General features: G+C 63.6%; 1 protein-coding gene across 2 annotated transcripts in view; it reads right to left on the bottom strand.

The window, feature by feature from the left end:
* Nucleotides 1–964: 964 nt before the first annotated feature.
* The window catches only part of ADAMTSL5 (ADAMTS like 5), a 22,669-nt gene continuing 11,353 nt past the window's right edge, over nucleotides 965–12,280 (bottom strand). Inside the window, exons 3-12 of one of the 2 annotated variants that reach the window (XM_034755266.1) lie at nucleotides 11,564–11,718; nucleotides 9,160–9,220; nucleotides 8,499–8,607; nucleotides 8,040–8,167; nucleotides 7,600–7,723; nucleotides 6,633–6,716; nucleotides 5,684–5,847; nucleotides 5,082–5,325; nucleotides 4,090–4,161; nucleotides 965–3,039 (exon numbers count right to left, since the gene is read on the bottom strand). In XM_034755266.1, the coding sequence (XP_034611157.1) occupies nucleotides 2,726–3,039; nucleotides 4,090–4,161; nucleotides 5,082–5,325; nucleotides 5,684–5,847; nucleotides 6,633–6,716; nucleotides 7,600–7,723; nucleotides 8,040–8,167; nucleotides 8,499–8,607; nucleotides 9,160–9,220; nucleotides 11,564–11,718 (1,455 nt within the window). In that variant the 3' untranslated portion in view covers nucleotides 965–2,725. Of the gene's footprint in view, nucleotides 3,040–4,089; nucleotides 4,162–5,081; nucleotides 5,326–5,683; nucleotides 5,848–6,632; nucleotides 6,717–7,599; nucleotides 7,724–8,039; nucleotides 8,168–8,498; nucleotides 8,608–9,159; nucleotides 9,432–11,563; nucleotides 11,722–12,280 lie in introns of both variants that reach the window. The other variant, XM_034755267.1, reaches the window with a different exon arrangement.

Below are 12,280 nucleotides of genomic sequence, written 5' to 3'. Positions count from 1 at the left end.
TGGCGGGGACGGAGCGAGTCCTGCCACCATTGTTAATTGTGACGACGACGGGGAATTTCCAGCTCCTTTCCTGGAGACAAAACCGCCTGTTTTGGGAAACAGCTCCAGATAAGGGAGCAGGGCCAGAGCGCTGGCTTCTGCCGAGCTCTGCCTATTCCAGCGCTTCCCTTTCGGCCCCCCCGCCCCTTTCGCTGGGATGGGAAAGTTCATCGGCCGAGCGGGTCGGGCTGGGAGCCTGTTGGAACGGTGCTTTGCAAACAGGGAACCAGCAGTGACATGAGTCAGGGGGGCTCAGCCCCTGGCTCCGGTGATAGCTGGGCGGGGCTTGCCCAGTTCCTTGCCAGCCCGCTGCTGTGACTCAGTGGGTGACAACGCCCTGGTGCCCTGAGATGAGGTTGGCACAGAATCACTGGGGTGCAGGGCCCCACCTGAGTCAGGGGCTTCTGCAGAGTGGGGGGGGAGATGCTGGAGGGAGGGAGGGGGAGGCACATACTCCACCGATGCATCAGGCTTTAAGGCCTTTGCCCACTTCGCGTGGAGGGCATTAAAGCTCCCCAGGGAGCGTCTGTAAATGCAGGCGCTTGCCGGGGCGTTCCTGGGTAAGGCCCCAGTGCTGTGTGGAAAGGTGCTTCCCTGGGTACCTGAGAGCAGAGACCACGTGGGCTCCATGGGACAGGCTGGGGGGATGTGCCCAGCAAGGTCCCTGCCCCTCTGGGATCATAGCAGATGCTAAGGCAGGAGCTGGTGCGTGCCCTGGCCGGATGCCAGCTCATTACTGACATTCTGGCGTCCAATGGATGCAGAATTCCTCCTTTCCCCGCGGAGGAGCAGTTAAACAGCCCAGAGGCGGCTGCGTTTCACCAGCCGCCAGCTGGCGGAGAGCTGGGGGGATTCCTTGAAGGGGCCCTGGACCTGCCAGGCATGGTACTGGATCGGGCACTCGGCCAAACTGGGGGAGAAAAGGTTAAATTAAAAACACGGCGACATATTTTATTTGGCAAAAATAAATTACCCCAATAACACAACACAGAGAAGGGATGGGGGGGGGCGCAGGGGAGCCCCACATTGGCTTGACTCTCCCTGGGCGAGAGGCCAGGCAGTGCCCCTAGGTGAAGCAGGCCGGGGGACTGCAGAGGGGTCTTGGAGGGAGCGCCACCGAGGGGCAAGTCTGGACTATGTGTTGGGTTAGCAGCGCATTCAGGTGGCATTAGGAAGGGCCCACCTCCCGCTGTGCCCATCTCCGACCCCTTCCCCTTCTGCCTCCAGTCCCAGGAGCCCCCACCCCTGAGAGGCCCATCTCAACACAGGCCCTGCCCAGTCCTGCACAGCCCACCCCCACTGCACCTGCTGGCATGTTTTGGAGTGTCTGTACCCTCCTCCGACTGCCCTGGCCCTAGGAGCACCTTCACGGGGGGGACACCCCTCTCTAGCTGTCCCACCCGCCTTAGGTGCCCATCTCACAGTGTGCCCATCTCTGCCAGCTCTTGGGAGCCCACCCCTAGGCTGAAGGGAGCGTGCGGCTCCAAGCCGGCACAGGGAGTGGGGCAGGCAGGGTGGAGATGGAACAAGGACCAAGCCCAGCTGGGAATCTCGCCTGGCGTGGGCTGGTGGGCCCAGGCAAAGGGGCTGGCTGGGCAGATGGAGTCCAGGGCGCCTCTCGTGGGCTTGAGGGTGGGATTCCGGGGACTCAAGTGTTATCACTGCTGGGCACAGCTGGGGAGGAACATGGCCGGCGTCAGTGCAGGGTGGGGGTGGGGAGGCGCAGCCCAGCAGTGTCTGATCCCAGAGCCTCGACTCAGAGCAGCTCCCCAGGGAGAAAAGCAGCCCAGGGAGAGGGGGCGGGGAGTGGGGTTAATTACAGACAGACACAGACGCTTTGCCTCGGGCACTCGGCGCTCCAGACGGGTTTGGGTGTGCGAGGGGTGGGACTTGGGTGGGTGCTGGCGTGCATGTGGGGGCTGAAGAGTGAGTTTGTGTGTGTGTGTCTGTTTGCATGTGTAGGTTTGCATGATGGGCTAGCGGGTGCCTGTGTTTGCACGGCGTGCTAGCGGAGGTGGATGGGATGTCTGGGTTCTCACGCCGTTTGCACCCTGCATCGCCTGGATTTCGCAGTGCCAGGGCTGCAGGGAGGTGGCCAAGCAGGGTGGCCCCCTCTAGTAAATGGGTTGCTGCAAGGCTCACGGCCTGGATTCGCACCTCTTGGGAGGCACCGTTTTAAAGCCCTGCATCCCCTCAACCACCAGGCGTGGACTTGAACATTGTGCCCTATTGGGAAGCCACAGTCCCATTTTACCCCTTGGGCAGCATGGCTGGGTCCCGCTCAATGGATCGGGAAGAGACTGGAGGCTGAAATCGCCCCGTTCCGATTACCCTCGGCCTTCCTCCGTCCCAGGCTGATCTCAGCAGCCGCTCTCGCCCCCATGGCTGGCACTCAAGGTAGGGGTGCGGCTGCACTCGGAGCAAGGAGGTGACTTTAGGCCAGGGGTACGTGACTGCATCAGGGCCCTGCCTTGGAGCCAGCCAGCCCGGGGGTGAGTGGCAGGTGAAGGCAGCATTGGTCAGACTGGCTGAGCTGAGGGGAACCCCGCATTTTGTGGCTTCACCCCAAGTATGTACGGGGGGGGGGCTGGGTGGAAACGGGTCAGGGTGCCCCCAAACCGCTCCCTGCCAGCCCTGTTCGTGGCTGGGCTCGCCCATGCTGCTGCGGGAGGGGGCTCCCATCCGGTCACACCGGCCTGCCCCGGGCGCAGCGCCCAGCGATGTCCCGCAGCAGCTGGTCCTCGCGGGGCGACCAGGGCCGGGCGTAGCTGCCGCGCTGCAGCAGGATGCGGTTGAGCGTGTGCTCGTAGTTGACGTGCCGCCGGGCCATGAGCAGGTACTCGCGGCGCTCCAGCAGCGGGGGGCAGTCGCAGGCGTTGGATACCCACACGTACTCCCGGTGCACCAGGGGGAAGCGGTTGCGGTAGGTGTGCTTCACCTGCACGTCGTAGCGCGTCTCCTGCCCGATCGGCCGCTTGGCCAGGATCCGGGCCCGGAACACTGGGGGGGTGAGAGCAGAGTCAGGGGTGGGGCGGGGAGAGAGGGCGGAATCGGAGCAACAGGCCAGGCGGAAAATCAGCTGCCCTGCGGGTGATGGGGAAAGGGACACGGGGCCCTTCCTCCTCTAGGGGACGCTAGCTCCAATCCACCCCACAGGGGGGATCTGGCTTCCCTGGGGTGTTGGGGAAAGGGACACGGGGCCCTTCCTCCTCTAGGGGACGCTAGCTCCAATCCACCCCACAGGGGGGATCTGGCTTCCCTGGGGTGTTGGGGAAAGGGACACGGGGCCCTTCCTCCTCTAGGGGACGCTAGCTCCAATCCACCCCACAGGGGGGATCTGGCTTCCCTGGGGTGTTGGGGAAAGGGACACGGGGCCCTTCCTCCTCTAGGGGACGCTAGCTCCAATCCACCCCACAGGGGGGATCTGGCTTCCCTGGGGTGTTGGGGAAAGGGACACGGGGCCCTTCCTCCTCTAGGGGACGCTAGCTCCAATCCACCCCACAGGGGGGATCTGGCTTCCCTGGGGTGTTGGGGAAAGGGACATGGGGTCCTTCCTTCTCTAGGGGGCGCCAGTTCCGAGCTGGCCCCAGAGTAGGGGGGGACTGGCTGGCTCAGGGGGTGGGGAATGGGACATGAGGCCTTTCCCCTATAGGGAGCGCCAGCTCCAATCTGCCCCAGCGCGGGCAACTGGCTGCCCTGGGGGTGTTGGGGAATGGGACACGGGGCCCTTCCTTCTCTAGGGGGCGCTAGCTCCAATCCACCCCACAGGGGGCGGGGGGATCTGGCTGCCCTGGGGGTGTTGGGGAAAGGGACACGGGGTTCCCCTCTAGGGGGCACCGGCTCTGATCCAGCACAAGCAGGGAGCCAGGGTGGCCAAGTTAAAAAAAAGACGATGTGTAGCCAAGCTCAGTGCCCACCATGCCCCGGCAATCCCTTCCCACGGTCTCCTGGCCTGTTCCAGTCACGCATGGTCCCTGTGCCCCCCTGGCTCCCTCTTCCTGCCGTGTTCACACTCAGGCCCCCCCGCAGGGCCGGGCTGGGGGCTCTTACCAAAGTCACTCTGGCAGTAGTGGCGGATGCGCTGGGACTTTCCCTTGGGCGTCTGGCACCTGCCGCAGCTTCCTACGGGGCACAAAGCCGGGGCAGTCAGTGGGGGGTGGAGGATCATTGGGGGGGGGGGGAAGACAACCCTGCTACCCTGCCCGACAGCTGCAAGCCCTGTCGGAAGCCCCCTGGGCCCGAGAGATGCTATGTTGTGTCTAAGGGTTGGGCTGGGACGGAGGGGGATGTCGTGGAGCATTAGCAGCCCTGCTGGCGGGGGGGGAGTGGAGCGGGGGGGGGTCTGCTGTCCTGGGGATAGTGGGGCTGAAACCTCTTCCCAAAACGCGCACATACCACCCCTGACACCCTCTAGCTCCCAGTTGTGGGGCCGTCTGTAGCTGGGGGGCACAGACGGGAGCTGGGTGCCAGTGACTCCCCCATCTGCCCTCCCACGTGTTCGGGGTGTGGATGGTGGGAGAGGGTCTGGCTGTCCAGGCTGGGAGGGGTTTTGCAGCCGGGGAGCAGTGAGTGTCGAGAGCCCTCCCCGTCAGGGCTGGTCCCACATCCCAGCAGCCAAGGGAGCCCTATGGACAAACAGGCCTGGGGCAGGGGGATGATGTTTAGTTCCGGATCCAAACTTCCCCCAGGGCCCTAGGTGCTCAGATCTGGGGCTTTAGTTCTGCCCGTTGGAGCGCTAGGGGCCAGGGCAGAACTGCAGTTCGGATCCTGGTCTGGAGCCCCTCTGGGGTGGAGTGCTTTTCTAGCCCTGGCCTTCCCTCTGCCACCCTCATGGTGCTATATCTGCCCCCCACAGCAGAGCTCGGATCCTGCTGACAAGGTGGCTTTCCATGGGCTCTGCAATATGCCCCCATGGGGTAGCATCCTGCCCCTCTCCTGCCCCCATCCTTCCAGCAGAGGCAATCAAGGTACTGTCTGTCTGTCCGTCCGGGCCAATGGCCCGAGCTCCGGAGGGAAGCCCCAGATGGGGACAGAGCAGGCACCTGTTTGAGCTGTGTCTGTGGGTCCACGCCGGGACCTCTCTGTGGTCGTGTCCCTGACGCTGAGGTGAGTGGGGGGCACCAGCGTAGTCCAGGGCCCAGGCTGGGGCACGGTGGGTGGGTTGAGGTCGAGGTCTCTAGGCTGAGGCTGTCGCAGGGGGCTGGAGTCGCCCTGGAGGTGCCCGTGCCGCTCCCTGGGGAGCCAGAACTCATACTCGATGCCCGGGTTCGGCTCCTGGACCAGGACCTGCTTGGCAGGGGGAAGCCAGAGAGCTGCCTTTGAGCCCACCCGCCAGGCAGCATGAGCCCCGCGCGTCCCTGCTCCCACCTGTCGGGGGCATACAACAGTCACCCAGAGAGACCCTACAATAACTAACCAGGGTGTGCCACCCAGCTCTCGGGGGAGACCCTACAGTAAAAAAACGGTGTGCACACATGCTGGGGGAAGTGTGTGTGTGTGTGGGGGGGTGTTCTCCCATGCACCGGGGCCCCAGGGGTGTTATGCTGTGGGGGCACCAGGGAGATCAGCCTGTGAAGGGGAGAGAGAGATGGGGCAGCCCCTTAGTCTGTAAGCCCTGGTCGCTCTCTCCCCCAGCCCCCCTCACCATGATGTGCAGATCCTCCTCTGTCGGCCCGGCTGCCTCGAGGGTCTCGTGATTGTCCGGGTCCCGGGCATAGCGCACCGTGGTGCCTGCCACCTCGTACGCACCCGGCCAGTCGATGGCCCAGTCTCCGTTGATCACGTACTGCTGCTCCCTGTTCATCAGTGCTGCGGAGAGACAGCGGAGCGGCCCGAGGAAGAGAGAGGGAGGGCTGGGGGGAGCAGGGGTCCTGGGGGGCACAGCGTGCGGGTCTGCTGGGCTCGTGGGGGGGGGGGGAAACCAAGGGGTGAAGCTGCATATGGAGCAAAGGGACTTGGACTGTCGCTGTGCCGTCGGGGGGCGGGGGGAGGATGCACAAAGGGCCCCAACCCAGCATAGCTGGGCTAGGCAGTAAGATTTAGTGGTTAGAGCAGGGGGAGGGAAGTGGGGTCCAGTGGTTAGAGTGGGGGGTGCTGGGAGTCAGGACTCCTAGGTTCCTTTTCCAGCTTGGGGAGGGAAGTGGGGTCTGGTGGTTAGAGCGGGGGCGGGGTGGGAGTCAGGACTCCTGGGTTCCTTTCCCAGCTTGGGGAGGGAAGTGGGGTCCAGTGGTTAGCGTGGGGGCGGGGTGGGAGTCAGGACTCCTGGGTTCCTTTCTCAGCTTGGGGAGGAAAGTGGGGTCTAGTGGTTAGAGCGGGGGCGGGGTGGGAGTCAGGACTCCTGGGTTCCTTTCCCAGCTTGGGGAGGGAAGTGGGGTCTGGTGGTTAGAGTGGGATGGGGTTCCGGCAGTCAGGACTCCTGGGTTCTGGCTTAAAGGCACCTTCCCCGCCCCAAACACAATCAGGGACAATCTCGCTCTCGCGGGCTGCTGGGACAGAGAATCACTCCAAGTGGAATCATCCTGCAGTGGGGGGCAGAGCCGTATGAGGCAGGGCGGGGCTACCAGGGGCCATGGGGTGGGGATGGCTCCTCCTACCTAGGTAGTTGCGGCTCCGGTCCGTGACCTTGATGTGCATCGCCCCTGCCGGGATCCTCGTCACGTTCTTGTACCCAAAGAAACCTATGGTGTGTGTGGGGGGGAGACAGGAGTCAGGGCAGAGCCTGGGCATGTGGGAGGCTGGTTTCTCCCGGTGCTGCAGCGATGCTGGGGCTGAACCCAATGGCGCTGCCCCGGGGGCAGCGAGAGGCGAGCTCGTCCTGCACGGCTCCCCCGACTCGTGTCCAGGGCGGGGAAGGAAGCGAAGGCTGCGGCATGGTTTGGAGCTGGCGGGATGTCGGTTTCACACGCACACGCAGGATGGGGGGGGGCACTGGATGGCTGGGGGGAGCTCAAGCGGGGCAATGGGCCTTGGGATCCCTTCTCCCAGGGGTCACCGCGTCCAGTCCAGCTCCCAAGTCACCATCACGACCACCCTGGGTGGAAGCCCTCGACAGCAGCCTCTGTAGAGGCCCAGGCCTTCTGGGGCCTTCGCACCGATGCTCAGCCCTTTTCCCCACAGGAGCCAGGCCTCTTCTCCTGGCGTCACTAGGGCGTGGCTGCCTGAGCCGTGCCAGCCTGTGCCTAGGCACCCTCCTCCCCTCCCCTGCCTGGATTATTTGCTAAGCCACTAGCAAGGCTGTTATGGCGCAGGGAGGGGTGCGATGGGCACTGGAGCCTGGCACCACAGCAAACGGGGTTTAGCTGGTACCCCCCGCCCAGGCCAGCTCATCCGCTCGGTCAACTGCAAGGCTTGTGAATTGCGGTCGAGCAATGGGGTCGCTCGGTTCCTCCCGCCCAGAGGGTTTGTCCCGCTTGGTGTCAGGAAGAGGATACGGTGCCCGGAGGGGGGAGGGGCTGGGCTGGCGCAGTGAGGGGGGGAGTGGGGAGGAGCATGCAGCGGAGGAGACAGAGAGAGCGTGTTGAAGCCAAGAGCCAAAGCATTCACCCCTGGAGAATCAATCACCGGAGGAGGGGAGCGCGGCCCGGAACACCCTCTTTACGAAGAGGCACGAGTCGTTCCTGCCGTCGCACCGGCCGCAGGCGTCACTCCGAGAGCCGGACCCCAGGAGCCCGTCGCAGCCCGCTGTCTGGGGGGAGGGGAAAACGGGCATCAAGGAGGGCGAGGCGGCTGCACCGAATATCCCTGCCCGGCACGGGACGACCCCCAGAACGAGCGGGGGCTGGGTGAGCCCTGAGTGCTGGCAGCTGCCCGCATTGCCAGGGCTGGAACTCACCCACCTACGCCCCCTGCCTGAGCCGTATCCAGCATCCCTCGTTGCCATTGTGTACCAGGCACAGGGCGAACCCCCCCTCCGCCTGGGTACGCCAGGCACTGGCAGACAACGCCGGTCCCAGTCCGGGGTCTCCCACGAGCCCATGCCCTGCAGCAGCAGCGAGCCCTACCAAGCACTGCCCGCTGATGCAGAGATCCGGGGAGTCCGGGCTGCAGCGGGTCCCATCCAGCACTCGGCCGAAGGTGTAGTAGAAATTGTGTCCCACAGCCAGGCAGTTCAGGTCACAGAGGTTGGGCGCTGGAGGAGGGGGGGGATGGGAAGGGAGGGGGGAGAGTGAGAGAGAGGGAAGGAGAAAGCGAGAGGAGGGATGGGGTGAGGATCGGCCCTGCTGTCAGGTTACATAGCGCAGCAGACTTTTGTCCGTCCCCCCCCCGCCCCCGGCATGGAACAGCTGTTCTCTGCAGCCCCAAGAGCCACCCAGGGCGTACACTGGGGCTGAGGGGAGCGGGAAACCTGCAGGCCCTGCCATTCAGCGAGAGGGGCTGGAGACGAGCCCCCAGGCTGAGAGCAGAGATGCAGCGGAATGGCTGTTCCACCGCAGGGGGGTGGATTCAAACCCAGGACTCACCTCCATGGAAAGGAACCCACTGGTACCGCGCCTGGCTCCCCGGGATGGGCTTGCCGTCATACAGAGAGCACTGCACGGCCCGGAAGGGCACCGAGCTGCCAGGACACTCCTACAAGGGAAGGGCACAGGGCTGCAGCCTCACAGGGCGACCTGCCGTTCCTTGGCTGTCGGGCATGCGAAGGAGTGGCAAAGCCCCGCCGAGTCCTCTCTGTACTGGCAGAGACCAGCGGGCAGGTTACACTGCACCCGGCAGGTGGGGGGACTGCAGGAGGCCAAGAATCGGGGAAAATGCCCATGCCCAGCGCTGGTCTGGGTGCCTGAGCTCTGTCTTGCCAGGGAGTCAGATGGGACGTGAATCTCATGATCAGAACAGCAGAGGGGCTGGGCTGGACGATGCGGGAAGGAACCACCCACCGTTGGAGGAGGGCGGGGGGCACAAAGGGTCTGCCACCGGATGGAGAAACTGAGGCACAGAGAGGCGGGACCCAGCCAGAGCCGGCGGCAGAAACAGAACCCAGGTGCCTGCCGTCCCGGTCTAGCACCCTGGTGCCTCGCTCTGAGCTGGCAGCTCCGTGTGGCTGTGGCATCACGGGGAGGATATCAAGTGAGTCACATGCACCCCTCCCCCACTCCAGCCGCAGTCGCTCCGGTGCACACTCACGTGTAGCTTGCACACTCGATACTGCCGGGGCTCCCCCGCACACAGCTTCTCTTCGGGGAACCTGCGGTAAAAGCCCCTTAGCGCAGCGGCTCCCAAGCTGCCAGGCCTTCCATCCGGCGGGGGTCCCATCCTAGGCCCTGTGCCCTAAGGGGGGAGCCGGGACGGGGGGGCCAGGGCTGGCTCCGCCGCGCCCGTTCGGGGCAGGGACTCCGGGGTGGGGCGTGTGGGATGCAGGAGCTGTGACGACTTACTGGAAAAATGTGCGGCAGCATCTGTGATAAAGTGGGGGATTTTCTTGTTTGTTTTCTTGTTTTCGGTGGGTTTCAATGGTTTGCATGCGGAGGGGGTGGGACTCAGTTTCCCTGGGTGTTACTGGTTTAACGAGGGGAGGGGAGGGGAGAGGGAGTTTGTTGTTACAGAGGACCGGAGAGGGAACGTGGGACCCCAGCCAATGGCCTGGAGGACGGATACCCCAGCGACCAGTGACCTGAGACCCAGCTGAGGAGTTGCAGATGGTTCTGGCCAGTGGGAGGACAATGGGCTGCAGAGCGAGGACCCAGTGACCTAACCAGCCGGTTCCAGCCAGAGGACAGAAGGAGGAGAGGAGGCCGCAGTTTACGACCCTGTTTCCCTGGAGAGAAGACAATGGACAGAGGGGGGCTTGGGGCCGGGGATCTCAGATGCCCAGCTGGGAGCAGGGGGGCTCTGGGCTGGAGAGGGGGAGCAGGCAGAGCCCACCTGGATGCAGAGAGACTGGGATGTGCTGGGCTGAGGGAGGCCAGGCCTGAGGCCCTGAGAGTTTCCTGTGCTGTGTTCAACTCTCAATAAATCCTCCTGTTTTATGTGGGCTGAGAGTCACTCCGATCTAGAGAACAGGGTGGCATCAACCCCTTCGGGGGTGGAGGCCCCAGGAGTCCAGAGCGAGTGGACTCCCTGAGGGGGCCCACGGCAGAGACAGACGTGCTAAGGCTCAGAGAGGTGCGGCTCCAGGAGGTGGAGGGGCCTGACCCCGAGAGAGAGTGGACCCCCGGGAAGGGCTGTCGCACTGAAAGGGGCACCCCCCCCAGACCGCATGGGGCCAAGAGTGGGCACGATCTGTGAGTCCGTGACAGCATCACCGTGGCCCAAGGGGAAAACAAAGGGGAAGGAAAAGGTGCCAGAAATCCCAGGCATGGCGCAGAGCCAGATGCCCGCCGAGCCAGCGGTGCCTCCCGGGGCTAGCCAAGGGGAGTGCTGACATTGCCACCAAGGCTGGGGAGCTGGGGGAGCAGGGCAGAGCGTGCCCTGAATCGTGCCCTATCTCGCCGGGCGTCCCCTCCCCCCCGCCTAATCAGGGCAGAGATAAGGAACCCGCTCACCCCTGGACTCTGGCCAATGGGCACAGACAAATCCACAGGCTCCCACCCTGCCCATGTCTGCCTGGGATCCCAGCCACCGCTGAGGCTCCCCAAAAGGGGACTGGTACCACAATGTACCCCCCCCAGCAGCTTTCCCTTGGGGGCGTGCGTCATGGATTTCAAGGGACCATTGGGATCAGCTAGTCTGATTCGCAGAGTCAGGTTGAGCCCAATCACTTGGAGGGAGGGGGTGGGGGTAGGAATAGTTGGGGGCTGGGGGATGGCTTCTTCTGCCCAAGTTTAAGCTTTTTTATTTCTCCCCCCTCCTAGAAATCAGGCCAAGCCTATGTATTTTCCATGCAAAATGTCAAATGAGGCTTAAAACATTTCATCCACAATTTCTTGTTGTTAGGAACATACAGGTCATTCCCCCCAACCCCACCCCCAAAATGAGTTTCCTTCCAGATTTTTCTATGGACTTTTTCAGATTAACTAAAAATATTGTTTTTCTGCTTCCCCCGCCCTCCAAAAAAAGGGGAAAAAAACCCAAATCAAACATTTGTCATTAGAAACCTCCGGCAAAGTTTCAATCCAAATTAAAATGCGAAGTCGTCGGAAATGCCCCAGAGAAAAATATTTTCCCATGAGAACCTTTCAGGCCGCTCGAGAAATCAAACCTGTTCCTTGGATCCCTGCCGACTGGACCCTGGAATCCAGGCCAGTGCTTGCCCAGGGCTGGCGCAGGTGGCCATGCTGGGCGCGGGGAGGGTTAGGCTGACGGGCTTTGGGGAGAACCGGAGGTGGATTCCTGGCCTGCCTGGAGTGGAGCCGGTGGTCTCCAGGTGTGCATGTCGCTTTATATCAGGGTGCATTGCATAGGGGTCATTCGCACCCAGGCAAAGACCTCCCCCATGCCCCACATCAGCACTGGCCCTGTAATAACCAGCCTGAGATGCCCTGTGTCTGGGCCCTGGGGAAGGACGCTGTCATGCCTGTTCCATGCTCGGTCACACGTGACATGGTGAGCGGTTCTCATGGATCCCCCTCCCCCGGGATCCCCCACTCACCGGATGCATTTCCTGGTGCGAAAGGAGGCGCCGTCCCCACACGTACTGGAGCAGGCGCTCCAGCCTCCCCATGGCCCCCATTCCCCACGGCCCGGCTGGCGCCGATGGCGGGGTTGAGGCTCCAGGCCGAACGCCAGGGTCCTGCTGGCTGTCCCCTACTTAAAGGAAGATGACAAAGTCACCCCTCCCGGATGGGCCAGCCCCTCCCAGCCCTGGGCCCCTCCGGTTATATAAGCGACAGTTCCCATAGGGGCCCCCCAACCCACACCGGGAGGGGTGTCTCAGTCCCTCTCCCCCCAGATCCTCCCCTGCCCCACACCGGGAGGGTGACACCAGAGTGTCACCCACGTCCATCCACTCCCTTTGCCCTGTCGCCCACACGTCCAGCCCAGTGCAGAGCTGGCCGATCCCCAAGAACCTTCCCCTGTTATTTTGTTACACGGCCCCTGGAAAACCGCCGCGCAGCTGGCACCGGCCCCCCGGGCTCCCTGCCAGCGGGGCATCCTGGGACACTCGCCACGGAGGGAGCGCAGCTGCAGCGCGCTGGAGAGAGCTGCTTCCAATTGAACAACGGGGGGGGGGGGGGGGGGGGGGAGGGGGGGGGAGTCAGGCGTGTGGTTTCCATTCACGGTTTGGATGGAGGCCACGGGCGGCTTGTAGCTCTAACAATAAGGTCTGAGATCTGCCCAGTTTGGGCCACTCGAGAAGGCTTGGGGG

This window comes from Trachemys scripta, chromosome 22, assembly GCF_013100865.1.
Source record: "Trachemys scripta elegans isolate TJP31775 chromosome 22, CAS_Tse_1.0, whole genome shotgun sequence".
In the NCBI taxonomy this organism is placed as follows: domain Eukaryota; kingdom Metazoa; phylum Chordata; order Testudines; family Emydidae; genus Trachemys; species Trachemys scripta.
Note: the sequence above shows the minus strand (reverse complement) of the source record. Positions and strands in the feature narration are given on the sequence as shown.